Source organism: Salmo salar, chromosome ssa28, assembly GCF_905237065.1.
Source record: "Salmo salar chromosome ssa28, Ssal_v3.1, whole genome shotgun sequence".
Lineage (NCBI taxonomy): Eukaryota > Metazoa > Chordata > Actinopteri > Salmoniformes > Salmonidae > Salmo > Salmo salar.
This window is the reverse complement of record NC_059469.1, coordinates 29,780,407-29,799,134: the sequence shown is the minus strand read 5'-3', so window position 1 is coordinate 29,799,134 and position 18,728 is coordinate 29,780,407. Positions and strand designations below refer to the sequence as shown.

Sequence of the window (18,728 nt, the reverse complement as noted above, 5' to 3'; positions counted from 1 at the left end):
AACCGCTTGTCTATTAAAGTACTCATTCAGATTCAAGTATTTTGTTGAAGCTTTAAATGCAGCAGAGTTACAGAGCAGCGAGCTCTAAGCATTCAACCCACCAGCAGCAGCAGTTGTATTTGACTGTCACTCTGTCTCACTACAGTACATCCCAAATGGCACCCTATTCCCTATATAGCGCCATAGGGCTCTGGTCAAAAGTAGTCCACTATATAGGGAATAGGGTGGCATTTGGGACAGATCCCTGTCTCTCCCTCTGTATTTGTCCTGGTTCTGAAAAGGCTGTTGTGCTGTTTGCTGAAGATGGAACAGAGTAAATAGGCATTTTAACATCATAGAATTAAGCCGGTGGTAATTTGTGGAATAGACACCGGCTGGAATGTGGTTTTAATCCCATTTGAAATGTATTTTATTTTTTTGGAACTTGTGAGTGTAATGTTTATTGTTTGCATTCAGGATAAGATCCACCCCTTGAATAATGAGAAAATAATTACAATCTGGCACACGCCAAGTGTGTGTGTGTGTGTGTGTGTGTGTGGTGTGACACTGCTGGAAGGAGAACCACTCTCCCTCCTTCTCCCCCATTGGAAACATATGTTAACATTGCCAAAGCAAGTGAAGTAGATAATAAACATAAGTGAAATAAAACAAAAAACAGTAAACATTACACTCACAAAAGTTCCAAAAGAATAAGACATTTCAAATGTCATTGTATGTGCAAATAGTTGAAGTACAAAAGGGAAAATAAGTCAACAAGTGGCAACAGGTCACAAATCCTGCTGCTGTGATTGCACAGTGTGGATCGGCTTTAATATTGCAGATAGATTGTTGCTCCATCAATGTAATTGTCTGCATCATTTCCAATCCCCCATATATTTTTTGGGGTAAATATATAAACTCAGCAAAAAAAGAAACAGCCCTTTTTCAGGACCCTGGTCTTTCAAACATAATTTGTAAAAATCCAAATAACTTCACAGATCTTCATTGTAAAGGGTTTAAACACTGTTTACCATGTTCAATGCTTGTTCAATGAACCATAAACAATTAATGAACATGCACCTGTGGAACGGTCATTAAGACACTAACAGCTTACAGAGGGTAGGCATTTAAGGTCACAGTTATGAAAACTTAGCACACTAAAGAAGCCTTTCTACTGACTCTGAAAAACACCAAAAGAAAGATGCCCAGGGTCCCAGCTCATCTGTGTGAACGTGCCTTAGGCATGCTGCAAGGAGGAATCAGGACTGCAGATGTGGCCAGGGCAATGAATTGCAATGTCCGTACTGTGAGACGCCTAAGACAGCACTACAGGGAGACAGAACGGACAGCTGATCGTCCTCGCAGTGGCAGACCACGTGTAACAACACCTGCACAGGATCGGTACATCCGAACATCACACCTGCAGGACAGGTACAGGATGACAACAACAACTGCCCGAGTTACACCAGGAATGCACAATCCCTCCAACAGTGTTCAGACTGTCCGCAATAGGCTGAGAGAGGCTGGACTGAGGGCTTGTAGGCCTGTTGTAAGGCAGGTCCTCACCAGACATCACCGGCAACAACATCGCCTATGGGCACAAACCCACTGTCGCTGGACCAGACAGGACTGGCAAAAAGTGCTCTTCACTGACGAGTCGCGGTTTTGTCTCAACAGGGGTGATGGTCGGATTCGCGTTTATCGTCGAAGGAATGAGCTTTACACCGAGGCCTGTACTCTGGAGCGGGATTGATTTGGAGGTGGAGGGTCCATCATGGTCTGGGGCGATGTGTCACAGCATCATCGGACTGAGCTTGTTGTCATTGCAGGCAATCTCAACACTGTTCATTACAGGGAAGACATCCTCCTCCCTCATGTGGTACCCTTCCTGCAGGCTCATCCTGACATGACCCTCCAGCATGACAATGCCACCAGCCATACTGCTCGTTCTGTGTGTGATTTCCTGCAAGACAGTAATGTCAGTGTTCTGCCATGGCCAGCGAAGAGCCCGGATCTCAATCCCATTGAGCACGTCTGGGACCTGTTGGATCGGAGGGTGAGGGCTCGGGCCATTCCCCCCAGAAATGTCCGGGAACTTGCAGGTGCCTTGGAAGAGTGGGGTAACATCTCACAGCAAGAACTGGCAAATCTGGTGCAGTCCATGAGGAGGAGATGTACTGCAGTACTTAATGCAGCTGGTGGCCACACCAGATACTTATTACTTTTGACCCCCCCTTTGTTCTGGGACACATAACTCCATTTGTTAGTCACATGTCTGTGGAACTTGTTCAGTTTATGTCTCAGTTGTTGAATCTTATGTTCATACAAATATTTACACATGTTAAGTTTGCTGAAAATAAACGCAGTTGCCAGTGAGAGGAAGTTTCTTTTTTTTGCTCAGTTCATAAACATATACATCTTTTATTAGAATATACCTTTATTATTCCCCGCAAACTCTACCATCCCTCCCCCAATTGGAGTAACCTATTAAAACAATAACACTTAGGCTTCTACCTTCAGTTTATACATATTATACACTTTTACAATAATTATATTTTGTTTGTTTTTAGTCTTTCCTCTATTTCTGATGTCCATCCAGTTTGACTTGTAACTGTGCTATTTCACAAACTTTCTGAACCTATATACATTTTACAGACCCCTGTATGTTTTACATTGGTTATCTTGTTATTAGTCCCACCCAACTATCTCATAACATCATCCATTTTGGATTTCTATTTGCCATATATTTTTTAACTGTGCTGTGATGCTTCACAAAAGTACTGAACCTTTCTATTCTCATAGCTTCTACAGATTGTAAATTAAAATATTTTTTTTTTGCTAAAATAATTATTATATTATTGATTGACTATGACTTTCCCAATCCCCCAGTATTGCTATCTGCAGTGTTAGTTCTAGGAAAATGTTGCAATTCTTCAGCCATTCCTGGACCTGTGACCAAAAAGCGAGCTACATATGGACAATACCAAAATACATTTAATGACACTGCCTCCTCGCAGCAAAATCTGCAGAGCTGGGAAGATTGTGTGGTCACACACATACACACACACACACACACACAATTCGACTGGTTGCAAGAATTTTGTATAATAATTGAACAAAAAAAAAAAATGTTTTGAATCCAGCGTTGTTTTGTGTGTCAATTCAATTAATGTTTCCAAATTCTTTGTGGGTCTGTGTAATCTGAGGGGGCTCCTCCCGAGAGGCGCAGCGGTCTAAGGCACTGCATCTTAGTGCTAGAGGCATCACTACAGACCCTGGTTCAATTCCAGGCTGTATCAAAACCGGCCGTGATTGGGAGTCCCATAGGGCGGTGCACAATTGGCCCAGCGTCCTCCAGGTTTGGCCAGGGTAGGCTGTCATTGTAAATAAGAATTTGTTCTTAACTGACTTGCCTAGTTAAAATAATAATATCATTATTATTATTTAATAATTAAATAATACAATCATACATTTGGCAGTAGGTTAGGAAGTGCAGCTCAGTTTCCACCTCATTTTGTGGGCAGCTTGTGGGCAGCCATAGCCTGTCTTCTCTTGAGAGCCTTTGTCAATAGCAAGGCTATGCTCACTGAGTCTATACATAGTCAAAGCTTTCCTTAAGTTTGGGTCAGTCAGAGGTCAGGTATTCCACCACTGTGTACTCTGTTAGGGCCAAATAGCATTCTAGTTTGCTCATTTTTTTAAATAATTATTTCCAATGTGTCAACTATTTATCTTTTTGTTTTATCATGATTTGGTTGGGTCTAACTGTGTTGCTGTCCTGGGGCTCTGTGGGGTGTGTTTGTGTTTGTGAACAGAGCCCCAGGACCAGCTTGCTTAGGGGACTCCTCTCCAGGTTCATCTTTCTGTAGGTGATGGCTTTGTTATGGAAGGTTTGGGAATCACTTCCTTTTAGGTGGTTGTAGAATTTAACGGCTCTTTTCTGGATTTTGATAATTAGCAGGTATCGGCCTAATTCTGCTCTGCATGCATTATTTGGTGTTTTACGTTGTACACGGGATATTTTTCAGAATTCTGCATGCAGTCTCAATTTGGTGTCTGTCCCATTGTGTGTTTTCTTCCCTTGTCTCAGCTCGTTCGCAGCTTTGTGGAAGTTATCTGTGGCGCTGATGTTTAGGCCAAGGCATGTATAGTTTTGTGTGCTCTAGGGCAACGGTGTCTAGATGGAATTTGTATCTTGCTCTCGCTCTCTCTCAACCGCAGAGCAAATATTGGGTAAGGTAGTAGACCTACTGCTAACAGGAAGTCTTGAAGGCTGTCAAAATGACAACCTCAATCCCCTTATTGTGGCACGGAATCTTCATAATACTAATGGGCGTGTGCACACGCAACTACCTTATCCTTACTAATAAAGATTAGCATATCTGCATAGCACCGCCTAGCTTACATGTGGAAACTAAAAGCCTGTAAAAACTGGACTTTCTTTTTGTCATAACATTCCTTGGTCCTGCATCTCAAAGGTTAATGTTTTTACAGCTCACTACAGAAAGATTGTGATATCCAAATTGGTAGTTACAGTCTCCTGTACAGACTCGGTAGAGGAGAAGGTTGAGAGCCATGCGTCCTCCAAAACACGACCCTGCCAAGCCGCACTGCTTCTTGACACACTGCTCGCTTAAGCCGGAAGCCAGCCGCACAAATGGCGACCCCCACAACTGGTGACCCCCACAATGAGTCGCTAGAGCGCGATGGGACAAGCACATCCCGGCCGGCCAAACCCTCCCCTAATCCGAACAACCATGGGTCCATTAATGTGCGCCGCCTCATGGGTCACTCGGTCGTGGCTGGCTGAGACACAGCCCGGGATCGAACCCGGGTCTGTAGGTGACGCCTCTAGACCGCTGCACCACTCGGGAGACCCCCCCCCAAAATGTTGCCACACAAAATGTAAAAATCATCCCAAACATCCTTCCTCTCAATTTAGTTTCTATGTGAGAATTACAAAAACAAATCGGAGATGCCAAAAAATATTTTACACTCCTGCTTCCTTGGAATGGTCCTGGTGGCTAAAGGCTTGGAATGGTCCTGGTGGCTAAAGGCTTGGAATGGTCCTGGTGGCTAAAGGCTTGGAATGGTCCTGGTGGCTAAAGGCTTGGAATGGTCCTGGTGGCTAAAGGCTTGGAATGGTCCTGGTGGCTAAAGGCTTGGAATGGTCCTGGTGGCTAAAGGCTTGCGGTCCTCGTTGGGGGATTCTACAGTTTTCAATGTGTCTTTAATCGCTGTACCATTGTACAAGTCGATAAGAGATGGATATCTAGTGGCATTAGAGAGTAAACCAAAACATTTAGTCCATGCTTGAAGAAAGAGGGTGTTTTATTGGAGTCTGAAATTAAAAATATATATTTCACCCTTATTTTACCAGGAAAGCGTTTCTGTGAAACCCTTGAACTTAGAGCTGCACTATTGTCTTGCACAGCCACCCAGAGATAATCATCAACTAACTGGAGAAACATCTAGCGCTGCAAATTCAATCAGATCTGTCTACACAGGACAGACTGATAGCAGTAGACTAGTTACAGGGTCAAGTTAAGACACAGGTTTCATCACAAATGGCATCATATTCCCTATATAGTGCACTACTTTTAACTAGGGCCCATAGGGCACTGTGTAGGTAACAGGGTGCCATTTGGGGGTCACCCATAGGAAAACCCTAGCTTCACCAACAATATTGCAACACACTGGATGAACACAGTAACTAGACACAGCAGTCAGTCATCCAAAAACATCTTATCTGTCAGCACCTGATAACATCTCATTACAGAACAATGATTGTGTTTGAACATGAATAGTGAGTCAGCATCAACACATCTGATGGACAGACAGACGGGTGTGGCAGGTGTGGGGCATGGGCTAATGGTTGATTGAATGTGAACAGAGCAGTGCTGCTGGTTATAGAAGGGCCTTTCACCTCTGCTCTGGTCAAAAGGGACAACATAACGCGGCAAACAAGAACAGCCCATGGCTGAGCTACATGACCACAACATTACTATGGCTTCACATCAGTCTCCCTCTCTCTCTGAAACCAAGTCTGAAGTTTACCAGAGAAACAGGCTTTCGTGAAAGAACTCCATAAAGACATGTTTTACTATATGATAGACACAATAATATGAACTGCCATGAACTTTATCTTCCTTAAAAGGTTTCTGTTTAGAACCATGAACAATCGTCCCTTGTCTTCCTTTGTTGTGACTCATTTCTGATCTGCTTACCCACACAGTCAGAGAGTCGTGTTCTCTGACACAATATAAATGACTTCCATCTCCTCCGTCTACTAACCAGCAGAACAAACACTGGCTGTCTCACATCTTTTCTTTCCTGTTCTGGTTGTTCTAGTCTGGCACTGTTGTCAACGGTGACAGTGCTGTGTGGCCTGGCGCCATGGCAACACACAGGACGTGGTTTCCTCAGATAGACTGATGATACAGCACCAGTCTAAACCTCAGATACCGGTAGCTACATGGCTCTTCATGAACTATCTGTCTTCATACAGGGTTCTGAGTTGGCTTCCAACCTGTAGAGAATATAATGAAGATTGACCACTCAAACGGTAGTCTGTACAGTCCGATACAAAGGTAAGGCATCCCCTATGGACCAAAGCATCTCTAGCAAGCAGCATGGTAAGACTTACACCATGGCCTAACCTACTGTGCTCTCTATTGGGCTTGGAATCTCTGCACACAGAGATTGCCAGCAAACCACACGCCTCTTGACACACACACACACACACACACACACACACACACACACACACACACACACACACAGTGTAGAAGCTCAACTTAGCTGTGTTGGTTCTGAATGATTACAGAGGAGGAGCATACAGAGCCTGAAGCTCAGAGACAAAGCATCTCTCATAACAGAGAATCAATTCACTTACTCATACAAGGCCCCACTCTCATAATGCAGTTCTCATCCCTGTCATGTCATCAGAAGTCCTTTTTCCAGGTTCGTTCACAGGGTTTTTTTCTGGCTGTTTAAGACCTGACAGTCTCCTCACCATTAAACAGATGTATTAAACTGCTGTATTCACTCTCTTTATCTCTAGTAGAGAGAGAACCAGTCAGACAACCAAAGGTGAGCCTGGGTTAATGGAAGGGTCTTAAATGGAGGGCCTCGAAGTTTAATAACAAAACACACACCATTACACAAATCAATGAGTAATAAAATCACATGATTTGAGGTTGTTATATGAGTAACAAAACAGCCTGGGGGGAAAGCTTTGAGCTAGGGCTGGGCGATAAATCAAGATCAATAATTATTGAGGTAATTACTTCCCTCAATAACGATATAAAAATTTTAGATTCATTTTCGATAATGTCGATATAGAATAATTAGGTACAGCAGTCCATTTCACCTCTGACGCAGCAGGAACGTGCGGAGAAGTGACAATATGCAGGTGGAGAGGTATACGCCCACTAAAAACCACTTCGAGTGATGGAGGAGCCACTATTAACCACTAAATGAGGGATGTAGGAGCGAGCCACTATTAACCACTAAATGAGGGATGTAGGAGCGAGCCACTATTAACCACTAAATGAGGGATGTAGGAGCGAGCCACTATTAACCACTAAATGAGGGATGTAGGAGCGAGCCACTATTAACCACTAAATGAGGGATGTAGGAGCGAGCCACTATTAACCACTAAATGAGGGATGTAGGAGCGAGCCACTATTAACCACTAAATGAGGGATGTAGGAGCGAGCCACTATTAACCACTAAATGAGGGATGTAGGAGCCACTATTAACAACTAAATGAGGGATGTAGGTGAAAACAGTGGCAGTGATAGCCATGGAGAAGGAGCAGCTTCCAACCAAGAAATGATTGATAAAAATGATTAAACTGTTTCAGTAATTTGGAAGTGGTTTGGCTTTTTGAAGTCCGACAAAGAGCAGAGCAATGCTTGGTGCAAATTGTGCCGTAGACAGGTGGCTACGAAGTCTGGTAATAAGACAAACCTTTTTCAACATCTGAAGCAAAATCACTCTTTGGAACATACAGGAAGTTTGAGTTTGCGCCACGGTATTGATAAATGCCCCTCAAGCACCAGCCAATCTAGGGATGTTTGCCCGAAGCAGTCAACACTGACAGCATTTTATGCCCTACGAGCAAACATCGAAAACACAAAGTCATCACAAATGCTATTATGCATTGCATTGCTAAGGACATGCTACCAAATAGCAGTCGAAAAGGAAGGTTTCAAGAGGCTTATCAATTTAATTGACCCCAGGTACGTGCTCCCTGGCCGCAAACATGGAACAATTTTCCTTAAAGTATAATTTTATGTGTAGCTCGCATAACATATATATTTTTTTTTAGCTTTATTTAACTAGGCAAGTCAGTTAAGAACAAATTCTTACTTACAATGACGGCCTACCAGGGAACAGTGGGTTAACTGCCTTGTTCAGGGGCAGAACAACAGATTTGTACCTTGTCAGCTCAGGGATTCGATCTAGCAACCTTTCGGTTACTGGCCCAACGCTCTAACCACTAGGCTACAGTTTGTTCAGGCATTGGGCATTCTTGAGTCTGAAGCAGATATGCACCTTTTAAACATTATTTGATTAATACCTTGATAATTATCGTTATCGAATGAAAAAATATATAGATATCGTGATGATTGATTTGCCATATCGCCCAGCCCTACTTTGAGCCATAAGGTATTGATCTTCACAAACTATGTTGGCAGTCAGCCCAGTAAACAACCCAGAGCAGCAAAGAGCTCTGTGAGATGATGTCAAGATCATCCAAGGGCTTGTGAGTACTAGTTGTTATGGTGACCCAAATCAGGATCTCTGTGGTAACAGGTTAGACAGTGTGGCAAATCTGTGTCGCCTTGGCAATAGAAGGCAAGACAGGACTAAGAGGAGGTGGAGAAAGCGGGGGTCTGAATCAAGTTCAACTTCACTGCTACACATTGAAATCCATGGCTACCACTGCAAGACTCCTTGTGCCATTATGGAAATGCATGTGAAAGAGATTCTCCCGTACCCTTGAATACTTTTTAGCCAGTAGTTCTGAATGTAGCCCTCATGGGCCAAAAATGGTCCCTGAAAATTGCGAACAACGTCACATACTATATGTGCACCACGACGTCGCCTCCGCCTCTTGCTAGCTGTCACTCAAATGGCGAGGGCCTGAAGCTCATTGGTTGAACTCAAATTGCTAGGGAACTGGCCCACGTGGGTGAAAATGTAGGAAAGAAAATGGCACAGCACAGCTTCCATAAAAACAGTCGCTTTCAAACTAATGATGTCATGGCTAATTGAGGTAAGACAGTATTTCTGCTCATAGATTATGCATGTTTATAAACTGGGTGGTTCGAGCTCTGAATGCTGATTGGCTAACTCTATGGCCCTTCCATATACCAATGACGTGGTTTATGAGACTGTATACCACGGGTATGACAAATCATTTATTTTTACTGCTCTAATTACGTTAGTAACCAGTTTATAATAGCAATAAGGCACCTCGGGGGTTTGTGATATATGGCCAATATACCACGGCTAAGGGCTGTATCCAGGCACTCCACGTTGTGTCGTGCTTAAGAACTGCCCTTAGCCGTGGTATATTGGCCATATACCACACCCCTCGAGGTGCATTATTGCTTAAATGAACAACACATTGATACATCCAGCCCAAAGGGTTTTTAAAATACTGAGTAGTCGCCAAAGCTGTCTTTAACACAATGTTGTAACAATGCTGTAACTGCTATAACTGCAGTTATAAAAGTGTAGTTACATAGGTATAAGGGCAACTCAATGGCACTACACCCAGATCAATGGAGAAGAACAGTCCATTACACTTGACAACACCCACGATTATGTGATGAGAGCCATTTTGAAATATCACACTGAACAAGGCTATACCCATAGAGTACTACTTTTGACCAGAGCTTGATAGGCCCTGGTCAAAAGTAGTGCACTAAATACGTAGACAGACTGAGGCGGAGGTTATATATAGCTAGTTAGACAGACTGAGGCGGAGGTTATGTAGCTAGTTAGACAGACTGAGGCGGAGGTTATGTAGCTAGTTAGACAGACTGAGGCGGAGGTTATGTAGCTAGTTAGACAGACTGAGGCGGAGGTTATGTAGCTAGTTAGACAGACTGAGGCGGAGGTTATGTAGCTAGTTAGACAGACTGAGGCGGAGGTTATGTAGCTAGTTAGACAGACTGAGGCGGAGGTTATGTAGCTAGTTAGACAGACTGAGGCGGAGGTAATATATAGCTAGTTAGTCAGACTGAGGCGGAGGTTATGTAGCTAGTTAGACAGACTGAGGCGGAGGTAATATATAGCTAGTTAGTCAGACTGAGGCGAAGGTTATGTAGCTAGTTAGACAGACTGAGGCGGAGGTTATGTAGCTAGTTAGACAGACTGAGGCGGAGGTTATGTAGCTAGTTAGACAGACTGAGGCGGAGGTTATGTAGCTAGTTAGACAGACTGAGGCGGAGGTTATGTAGCTAGTTAGACAGACTGAGGCGGAGGTAATATGTAGCTAGTTAGACAGACTGAGGCGAAGGTTATGTAGCTAGTTAGACAGACTGAGGCGGAGGTTATGTAGCTAGTTAGACAGACTGAGGTGGAGGTTATATAGCTAGTTAGTCGCTACCTCAGTCTGTCTAAGGTCCTCCAGTACAGACTGGGGCTGTGTCTCAAATGGCACCCGATTTCCTATATAGCCGAGTGCACTACTTTTGAGGGCTCTGGTCAAAAGTAGTGCACTATGTAGGGAATAGGGTGGCATTTGTGACATACACTGGGAGGAGGCAGTATACTCAGGATGAAGGAATGACACCAAGACGTTTCAGGGGAAAAAAAGAAGTAGTAAATACCTGTAAAAGAGTAGCCAGAGATTGCCTACTGCTACTGGGTAATGCTTAAAGGTCAGGGTGAAGACATGTAAATCACTTCGTGATTTCAGGACATAAGGCCATGTTATTGGCCAAAGAAAGAGGAAGGGGAGAAAGGCTGTTTCACTGTCATCACTAACGGTCATTCCATCTTAACAGCTCTCTGAGTGTAACAGTCTGCCTTCCAGGGCCTTACTTCATCTCTCTAGAACTAATGAGTGCCAGTCTTTGAGGGGTTTTCCTTTCAAAAGGCTAAACGCTGTTTAATCTCACACACACACACAACTGGTTGAGTACAAGATCATTATGAGTGTTTGTGGTGAGAAAGGGGTAAGGTATTTCAGGCTCAGTCTCCTTTGAGAGGCGTGAGAGTCCTCTTCGCTTTCCTCTCTGGCCCAGTCCCTCTCTTTCTCTCCAGACAAACACACCACAGACAATGCCTCATTCTGCTCTGCTGGGGTCTCCAGGGAAACCGAGAGATGGTCCTCCAAGGTGTTACTGGTCATAATTTCCATGTGGTCAACTTGACACCATTAATAAACACACTCAGTCTCTGTGCGTGTCCAAGCACGACTCCAACACCATCATTAAGTTTGCTGACGACAACAGTGGTAGGCCTGATCACCGACAACGATGAGAGCCTTTAGGGAGGATGTCAGAGACCTGGCAGTGTGGTGCCAGGACAACAACCTCTCCCTCAACGTGAGCAAGACGAAGGAGCTGATCGTGGACTACAGGAAAAGGAGGACCGAACACTCCCCCATTCACATCGACGGGGCTGTAGTGATGCAGGTCGAGAGCTTCCATTTCCACGTCACCAACAAACTATCATGGTCCATACACACTAAGACAGTCCTGAAGAGGACACGACAACACCTACTCCCCATCAAGAGACTGAAAAGATTTGGCATGGATCCCCACATCCTCAAAAAGTTCTACAGCTGCACCATCGAGAGCATCCTGACCGCATCCTACAGAGGGTAGTGCGTACGGCCCAGTACATCACTGGGACCAAGCTTCCTGCCATCCAGGACCTCTATACCAGGCGTGTCAGAAGAAGGTCCAAAAATTTGTCCGAGACTCCAGCCACCCTAGTCATAGACTGTTCTCTGTGCTACCGCACAGCAAGAGGTACCGGAGCGCCAAGTCTAGGTCCAAAAGGCTCATTAACAGCTTCTACCCCCAAGCCATAAGACTCCTGAACAATTAATCAAATGCCTACCCAGACTATATGCAGCTCTTTGAGGGCTTGCCAAGTCTTGAGAGTCCAGGAGGAGCTGTCTGTGCCTGGCTCTCAGTCCATATTAGACAACGGTTGTGTTCAGTAGGGCACACCCAACCCTAGCAAAAAGTTCAGAAGGCGATACCTCATTTCAAAAAACACTTTCTCCCTACTGGACACAAACCAGTACCAGCCAAGTCCTGCCTCTCAGTCCATGGCTGATTCCCAAATGACACCATATTCCCTATACACCTGGGTAATCAGCAGCACACCATGTAGACAACAGGGTGCCATTTTGGACGCAGCGCATATTAGACCAGTATCAGCCAGGTCCTGCCAAGTGTCCCATCAGGGAGGAATGCAGGAGGCTAGCAGGCAGCACCTTGAGAGAGACGAGACCTTTCTGTGGCCCCCGTCACTAGCAGGCAGCACCTTGAGAGAGACAAGACCTTTCTGTGGCCCCCGTCACTTGAACCCAGAAGATTAGTGAAGGGTAGCAGTGCATTAGTGGTGGGAGACATGAGCTACATCCCAAATGGCACTGTATCCCCTCCATAGTGCACTACTCCCACAGACCACCGTTTCGCTTTCCACTCAGTCTTTAAGGTCGGAACAGAATACGACCGGCAACAAACAGAAACAGACCAATCATGGTGACCAGACCAGGAAATACTCCTTCCCTAAAGAAGCTGAATGAGTGAATGAGTAATAATAATAATAATAATAATAATAATAATATTTTGTATCGTCATATACACCGGATAGGTGCAGGGAGAGAGCGAGAAAGGACGAAGAGAGCTTGTCCTGTTCAGATCATGTGATAAGGAACCACTCAAGGCCCTCGTTGAGACCTATTTAGGAGACCTTTTGTGTTTGTCCCAAATTGCCACACTTTTCCCTACATGACTAGTGTGTCAATTGGTACGTTCCCTATGACTCAGGGGAAACACTAGCTACACATCAAGGCGAGGCCGAGAGAGATCGGAATTTTTTTATTTTCCATTTGTGTTGCACAATAGCTAAATATCAGAGGGCAGACCTTGCACTGTCTAACAAAGTTACATGAAGACGTTGCACGTTTTGCCTAACTAACCAACCACTACACACCCACGGATTAAATACCACATGAAAAAAGCATTTCATAACCAGCAGTATGAGGCTGATGAGGTGTGTTACAGAGGGATAGAGGAGTCTGTATGTTAGAGCTCAGCTATCACTTTCTCAGAGAAATGTTTTTTTTTCTGATTAAATGAGGAATTCCTGATATTCCTGACTTTGAAAAAAACAGGAGCTCTCTGGCTTACAAATGGATCGCTAGACATTTTGTGCTGGGCCCATATTCAGAAAGCATCTCAGAGTACTAGTCTGATCTGGGATCATTTAATACGCCATTTATATAATATTGAATAAGATAACATGGAGGACCTGATCCTAGATGAGCATTCCTACTCTGAGACACTTTATGAATGCGGCCCTTATTTCCTATGTTGTGCTGATCACATCCCTTATTGAGACAATAAGCAGACAGGCTTCTCTAGCTCGATGGCCTGATTTTGTGATTTTCCACTTTAATTTTGAGCGTGACTCCGAATCCAGACCTCCATGGGTTGATAAATTGGATTTCCATTGATTATTTTTGTGTGATTTTGTTGCCACTGAGTGCCTAAATTGGAACTCAGTGGCTGTACAGTAACACACGTATGTGTGTGTGTGTATATATATATATATATATTACACACACACACATACGTGTGTTACTGTACAGCCACTGAGTTCCAATTTAGGCACTTATCAGTTACCAAATCGTGTTCAACCTATATATATATATATATATATATATTACTGCTCAAAAAAATAAAGGGAACACTTAAACAACACATCCTAGATCTGAATGAATGAAATAATCTTATTAAATACTTTTTTCTTTACATAGTTGAATGTGCTGACAACAAAATAACACAAAAATAATCAATGGAAATCCAATTTATCAACCCATGGAGGTCTGGATTTGGAGTCACTCAAAATTAAAGTGGAAAATCACACTACAGGCTGATCCAACTTTGATGTAATGTCCTTAAAACAACTCAAAATGAGGCTCAGTAGTGTGTGTGGCCTCCACATGCCTGTATGACCTCCCTACAACGCCTGGGCATGCTCCTGATGAGGTGGCGGATGGTCTCCTGAGGGATCTCCTCCCAGACCTGGACTAAAGCATCCGCCAACTCCTGGACAGTCTGTGGTGCAATGTGGCGTTGGTGGATGGAGCGAGACATGATGTCCCAGATGTGCTCAATTGGATTCAGGTCTGGGGAACGGGCGGGCCAGTCCATAGCATCAATGCCTTCCTCTTGCAGGGCTGTAAGCACAACCCCCACCTGTGGACGTCGGGCCCTCAGAGTCTGTTTCTGACCGTTTGAGCAGACACATGCACATTTGTGGCCTGCTGGAGGTCATTTTGCAGGGCTCTGGCAGTGCTCCTCCTGCTCCTCCTTGCACAAAGGCGGCGGTAGCGCTCCTGCTGCTGGGTTGTTGCCCTCCTACGGCCTCCTCCACGTCTCCTGATGTACTGGCCTGTCTCCTGGTAGCGCCTCCATGCTCTGGACACTAAGCTGACAGACACAGCAAACCTTCTTGCCACAGCTCGCATTGATGTGCCATCCTGGATGAGCTGCACTACCTGAGCCACTTGTGTGGGTTGTAGACTCCGTCTCATGCTACCACTAGAGTGAAAGCACCGCCAGCATTCAAAAGTGACCAAAACATCAGCCAGGAAGCATAGGAACTGAGGAGTGGTCTGTGGTCCCCACCTGCAGAACCACTCCTTAATTGGGGGTGTCTTGCTAATTGCCTATAATTTCCACCTGTTGTCTATTCCATTTGCACAACAGCATGTGAAATTTATTGTCAATCAGTGTTGCTTCCTAAGTGGACAGTTTGATTTCACAGAAGTGTGATTGACTGGGAGTTACGTTGTGTTGTTTAAGTGTTCCCTTTATTTTTTTGAGCATGCTCAAAAAAAATTAAAGGGAACACACACATATATACACACATATATATTAAATAAATAAAATAAGACGTCAGAGCTCAGGCTCTTCACTCTACAGTGCTGTATGGGATTCAACTGACAGCTGTTCTAAACGTGTGTACCAAGCCTAGCAAAAAGATGCCCCCATTCCTCCCGCTAATTGAGCTACTTTTACAAATGTTTTTGTTGTCTAATGCCTCGTCCACATTACGTTACGCCGGATGTCATTCATTTCAATGGGGATGTCCACAACTGAGCGGAATCGCACTGCCCCCTTGCGGTTGAAGGCTCAGTTGCGAGTAAGACACTCCACACTTTGCGTAGTCTTCAGTACAGACAAAGTCTGTTGAAGAAAAGGCAGTGACCAAAACCAAATATTTTCATCTTCTGTGATGGCTTTATGGGATAGCTAGCAACTTGTAAACAATTACCTATAAGTGAATACTATTTTAATAGTAATGTTAAATAATACACATTGGCAGTTAAACCAATTATATGACTGTTGCCTCCCGTTTAAATCTATTGTGATGGTAATGACATTTGTTTTTGATGATATTATTATTATGATGGTGGAGGTTGCTAGTTACAGTAGTATCTTCAACCTAGCCTTTAGCTAGCTACTGTAGCTGTTCTGCAAGCTAGCTTGACTAGCTATAAAGTTAGCGTAACAAGTAGAGTTAAAAGTAAGTAAACAAAACATGTTTTATTATCACCCGAAACAAATATATATATATATATGTCTCCGGTCTTAAATGAAAACGTCATATTTTGCGATCTGCCTAAATAAATGCGATCTCTGACGAGACAGGTTCACCATCATCTTGCGTTAACAACACTGTCCGCTCAGTAGCGGTGCAAGACTCCGTGAAGATGACATGGAGCTTAATGAAATATGTCCCGATGTGTACAGGGCAGCATGGGAGAGGGGAACGCTGGAATCTATGTGTTCTGAAAGCCGAGATGTTGAGGATTATAATAAATACCGCCTTGATGTCAAACAACAACAAACCTGCGAGTCTAAAATGTGCACTTCACATTTCCATATTAAAAGCCTAACACTATGATTGGATTTGGCAATATAATAAGCTTTCAAATGATGCCCACCTTACCCAGGTGGTGAGTTATAATGGAATGTTTCTGGATTGCCTAAACAACAGTACTTGTGTAAAGGTGGGGATGCAGGGCTGTGTTCCAAACAAACAAACTACAAATGTGTTTGCTTCAGTTCCTCAACGGCAAAGCTAGGAGAGATAAAAAAAAGGACCTTATAGTTGAAGGCTCTTTCCTTGAGTCATAAAAGTACATTTAAATTCTGTATGAACTGTGCCCAGTCTGGAGAGGTGTGTGTCCATCCCAATTGGAGACACCAGTTAGACCTCACGCTCAAACTCTTGTAATAATTGTTTCTTATTTTGCACCTAAACCAAACTTGCCAAGAATATTCTTATTATGTAACTGAATGTATCCAGAGTATTTTCAGTTTTCGTTATGGACAAATGCTGTGAAAAGTATAGTCAATGTAAAATCCACAGAAAATCAACAGTGTAATGTTTGAATTCAGTCATGGGGAAATTATAAGACCAAATGTTCACATCTACCAAAGTGTTCTCTTTCAATTGCTACCATGGTCATGCATATGCTTTTTAGATTTATTATGTTAAACATTCAAATTTGTCCCTATCCATAGGCCAATTTTCACAAGCATAAAGGGTTAACAGAATAACTGCCCTGTAGGCATGTGTGTCTGTTTAATGCTTCTATACACAATACAGAGGTACAATTAAAAAATAAAAAAGAGAAAAGCAAGTCTCAGCAAATGTCTAGAACATTACATATGGAGTTTAGGGTAGGATGTAGCCTACATATACAGTACCAGTCAAAAGTTTGGACACACCTACTCATTCAAGTGTTTTTCTTCATTTTTACTATTTTCTACATTGAAATGTAATAGTGAAAACATCAAAACTATGAATTAACACATATGGAATCATGTAGTAAACAAAAAAAAAGTGTTACACAAATCAAAATATATTTGAGATTCTTCAAAGTAGCCACCCTTTGCCTTGATGACAGCTTTGCACACTCTTGGCATTCTCTCAACCAGCTTCATGAGGTAGTCACCTGGAACGCATTTAAATTAACAGGTTTGCCTTGTTAATTGTATTTGTGGAATCTCTTTCCTTCTTAATGCGTTTGAGCCAATCAGTTGTATTGTGACATGGTAGGGGTAGTATAGAGAAGATATCCCTATTTGTTAAAAAGACCGAGTCCATATTATGGCAAGAACAGCTCAAATAAGCAAAGAGAAAAAAACAGTCCATCATTACTTTAAGATATGAAGGTCAGTCAATCCGAAAAATTAAGAACTTTGACAATGTAGAAAATAGTAAAAAAATAAAGAAAAACCCTTGAATGAGTAGGTGTGTCCAAACTTTTGACTGGTACTGTATATTGTTGTTCACGTGTGTTGACAGACAGTGGTTGACCCTGGTCAGCTCTCCAATACATCCTATGACTAGGCGTATGAAAATTGCCTACATAAAATGTAATATTCTGTGAAATGAATCTAGATAGGAAACTTCGGAAATCGCTTTTACCTTAGCGCTCACACTTAGCCTCTGTAGGGAGACGTTTCCGTTCTCTGCCGATGTAGCCTCGCTCTCCGCTGCATCCCCATGGCCCGACTTGCTGCCCGGTAACGGGATGCCCTCCGTGACATACTCTTTACGGCACTCCAAGTTGTGCTTCTTCAGTACCTCCGCGGTCTCAGCGTCTACCACGATCAGCTCGAGGCTGCCCACGGTGGCTCGTATCCGGGCAACGACCTGCTGGTGGCTCTCGCCCTCCACGTTGTCCCCGTTAACGAACGTCAGTCGGTCCCCAGCTAAGAGACCGGCGGTGGCGGCGGGAGAGTCTGGTTCTACCAGCCGGATAAACTGTCCGGTCTTCCCTTTCTCACCGTGCAGATGGAAGCCGTAGCCATTCGAACCCTTTCCTAAAATACAACATCTAGGCCGGAGGTTTGACATAATGTTGCCGCTGATCAAATATTATCACAGATAACGTCCAAAAACTTCACAACAAAGAAAGTAAAAGTGGACAACAAACAATCTCAGAAATGAAACTGACCGACTAACTACTTCGAACTTTCGGTCGCTCTCACAAGTTTACTTTGTGTCAAAACAGAACGTATTATTTGACTTGAGTCTCTGGTACCGTCCTCCTCGAAACTATGTTGCGATCTAGTAACTATTTGTGGAAAGCACGTAGTCAGACACACCCACAGAAGTACTCTTCCTTGTGTGCTCAAATCTCCTGGGCTTTGTTTTTAACTTGATCTGAAGTTGATGGTGAAGGGTTGTAGTCTGACAGCTGACAAGACCAATCAGTAATCTCCTTTAGGAAAACGCTGTCGTTGAGTTTATCCGACAGCCAATGGACGGCCTTTAAATTTCCCTACGCCAGAGCCATACATGTATTTATTTCTAAATCCGTGACTCTGGCCTAGGCTATTACTTGTCACATATCTAGATGCTAGACACTGTCATAGCCTTTTTTCCATAACGTTATTGAGCGAATTAGGAAGGAATGTCGATGTAAAACGCAAAATTCAGTTTTCCGTCAAAATAATAAT

General features: G+C 43.5%; 1 protein-coding gene across 1 annotated transcript in view; it reads right to left on the bottom strand.

Annotated features, from left to right (window-relative positions):
- Positions 1–18,424, bottom strand: part of LOC106589856 (Na(+)/H(+) exchange regulatory cofactor NHE-RF1) — a 34,512-nt gene extending 16,088 nt beyond the window's left edge. Inside the window, exon 1 of the mRNA XM_014180253.2 lies at positions 17,692–18,424. Within this exon, the coding sequence (XP_014035728.1) occupies positions 17,692–18,123 (432 nt within the window). The 5' untranslated portion in view covers positions 18,124–18,424. The remainder of the gene's footprint in view (positions 1–17,691) is intronic.
- Positions 18,425–18,728: the final 304 nt, after the last annotated feature.